The following is a 3,080-nucleotide window of genomic DNA, read 5'->3' on the forward strand; positions in this document are numbered from 1 at the left end:
TTGATAGCACTGTCGATGATACCTTCCATCACTTTGTTGATGATTGCGAGTAGACTGATGGGGCAATAATTGGCCAGCTTGGATTTGTCCTGCTTCTGTGGATAGGACATACCTGGGCAGTTTTCCACATTGTCGGGTAGATGCCAGTGTTGTAGCTGAACTGGAACATTTTGGCTAGATGCGCAGCTAGTTCTGGAGTGCAAGTCTTCAGCACGACAGCCGGCATGTTGTCGGGGCCCATAGTCTTTGCAGTATCCAGTGCCCTCGGCCGTTTCTTGATATCACGTGGAGTGAATCACGTTGGCTGAAGACTGGCTTCTGTGATGGTGGGGACGTCAGAGGAGGGCGATATGGATCTCTTCAATACTTCACCCTTCAATATGGCTGAAGCTGGTTGCAAATGTTTCAGCATTGTCTTTTGCACTCGCATGGAGGTTCTGCCATCATTGAGGATGGGGATATTCATGGAGCCTCCTCCTCTCGTTAGTGGTTTGTGTACCACCATTCATGACTGGATGTGGAAGGACATAAGAGCTTTGATCTGATCCGTTGATTGTGGGATTGTTTAGCCCTGTCTATAGCATGCTGCTTTTGCTGTTTAGCATGTATGTTGCAGCTTCCCCAGGTTAGCACCTCATTTTTAGATACACTTGGTGCTGCTCCTAGCATGCTCTTCTGCACTCCTCATTGAACCAGGGTTGATCCCCTGGCTTGATGATAATGGTAGAGTGATGGATATGCCGAGCTATGAGGTTCCAGATTGTGGCGGAATACAATTCTGCTGCTGCTGATGGCCCACAGTGCCTCATGAATGCCCAGATTTGAGCTGCTAGATCTGTTCTGAATCTATCCCATTTAGCACGGTGGTAGTGTCACACAACGCGATGGAGGGTGTCCTCAGTGTGAAGACAGGTCTTCGTCACCGCCATGACTGTGCGGTGGTCACTGCTACCTATACTGGTATGGGCAAATACACCTCCGATAGGTAGCTTTTTTTCCCCCTCATGTTGGTTCACTCACCACCTGCCGCAGGCCCAGTCTGGCAGCTGTGTCCTTCACGCCTCGGCCAGCTCGGTCAGTAGTGATGCTACTGAGCCACTCTTGGTGATGAACATTGAAGTCTGCCATCCGGAGTATATTCTGTGCCCTTGCTACGCTCAGTACTTCTTCCACATGGTTTTCGACACGGAGGAGTACTGATTCATCAGCTGAGGGAGGGCGGTAGGTGGTAATCAGCAGGAGGTTTCCTTGCCCATGCTTGACCTGAAACCATGAGACTTCATGGGGTCCGGAGTCAATGTTGACAATTCCCAGGGCCACTCCCTCCTGACTGTACACCACTGTGCCGCCCCTGTGGTGGGCCTGTCCTGCTAGTGGGACAGGACATACCCAGGGGCAGTGATGGAGGAGTCTTGGACATTGGCTGAAAGGTATGATTCTGTGAGTCATCATCATCATAGACAGTCCCTCGAACGAGGATAACTTGCTACCACGAGTTCACAGATGTTTCAATGAAGGACCCGATGCTCCAATCCTGAACTCCAATTGAGGGGGTGGAAGACGCCTGTGCGTGAATTTTTTTTAACGTGTGGTGACTGTTGCACACCAGCCACCACACGGGCTTGACAGAGCTAGGTCTTGGTCCAGTGGCAAAGATTAGCCAAGACAACTGGAGACCTGCTCTGCTGCACGGACCTAGGGCGCAGTGTGGGCTGGCCCGTGCTGCCCCTGGGCCCTCGCCTAGTCTGGGCCCCGTACCCTCATCTGTCGCATCTCTCGCCGCTCATCGGCCCCGACCTTCCCACTCCTCTGTACCTGGGCCCTGCCGGTGTTCAGGCTGTTGCTTGACTAGCTCTCCCAATTTTGACGCCCCCAGATGTTAGTGTGGAGAATTTTGCAGGGGAAGCCGGGGGCGGGGGGGGGGGGGGGCAGGGTTCCGTCCAGTTTTATTCTTATTCTTGTTTTCTGCAGCAGTTTGTTACAACTGAGTGCTAGGGCATTTCAAAAGTTAGATTTCCTTTCCTAAAGGGCATTAGTGAGTTTTTAATGACAATCTGATAGTTTCATGCTTTTTTTTTTATTGCAAATTTATAGTTTCATGCTTTTTATTCCAGATTTATTTAATTAAACTTAAATCTCTGAATCATTCGGTTTACTCATCTCGTAACATAACCACTTTGCTAAACTACAACAACAACCGAGATACAATTGGGGGCGGGGTTCGGGTATCTGCAACTCCGCTGTGGCATTGCTGCGATGACATCACCTCCGAGGCAGCACCGCCCAATCAAATGTCATCTTTAAACAAGGGTGGGGGGGGGAAAAAGGGAAAATACAAGGAACAGCCTGATTGGCTGCGATTTAGGCGGGCTGGGCCGGGATTGGATAGGGGCGGGAGGCCGGCGGTTTTGAATCTCATTGGGCGGCTGGGCGCGAGCGCGGGGAGTTGGAGCGGCCGGTCGGCTTTCTCCTCAGAGCCTTTTTATTAATAAACACACGCGAGAGAGAGAGAGAGAATATTGTTTCCCTCAGTTTTAGCAGGTTTTTAAAAAATAAAATAAAATAATCCTCGTTTGAAACCATGGCTTTGGATCTTGCATCGAGTCCTTTAAGAGTGAGTAAAGTTTTTTTTTAAATTTCAATTGCTTCCCCTCATTTTAAATCCGGCTCGGCGCGTTATTAAAATCTGATCGGGGTTTTTGTTTTCTGTCGGTGGCTGATCCCCCCCCGCCCCCCCGCTCCCTTCATTAGATTTAAAAATACAAAGACCCATCCGCCGCCCGTTGAAGAACTGAGGAAAGCCTGTGTGCATTTCCCCCGCCGACTGACGACCTTTGTTGTCGAACATCGAACGTTTACTTCCAGAGAACAGATCGCGCGGGGTGTGGGGGGGGGGAAAGACTGCCAAGTCTTTTACTTTGTATTCTTGCAACTTCTTCCCCCCCCCCCACCCCCTCCTCTCCTCCCCCTTCCTCTCCTCTCCCCCCCCTCCTCTCTTTCCCCCCTCCTCTCTCCCCCCCCCCCTCCTCTCTCCCCCCCTCCTCTCTCCCCCTCCTCCTCTCTCCCCCTCTCCTCTCCCC

General features: G+C 51.2%; 1 protein-coding gene across 1 annotated transcript in view; it reads left to right on the forward strand.

The window, feature by feature from the left end:
- Nucleotides 1–2,410: 2,410 nt before the first annotated feature.
- Nucleotides 2,411–3,080, forward strand: part of top2a (DNA topoisomerase II alpha) — a 64,513-nt gene continuing 63,843 nt past the window's right edge. The window contains exon 1 of the mRNA XM_070864254.1: nt 2,411–2,614. Coding sequence (XP_070720355.1) covers nt 2,582–2,614 — 33 coding nt within the window. The 5' untranslated portion in view covers nt 2,411–2,581. The remainder of the gene's footprint in view (nt 2,615–3,080) is intronic.

The sequence above is a fragment of the Pristiophorus japonicus genome, chromosome 21 (genome assembly GCF_044704955.1).
Source record: "Pristiophorus japonicus isolate sPriJap1 chromosome 21, sPriJap1.hap1, whole genome shotgun sequence".
Lineage (NCBI taxonomy): Eukaryota > Metazoa > Chordata > Chondrichthyes > Pristiophoridae > Pristiophorus > Pristiophorus japonicus.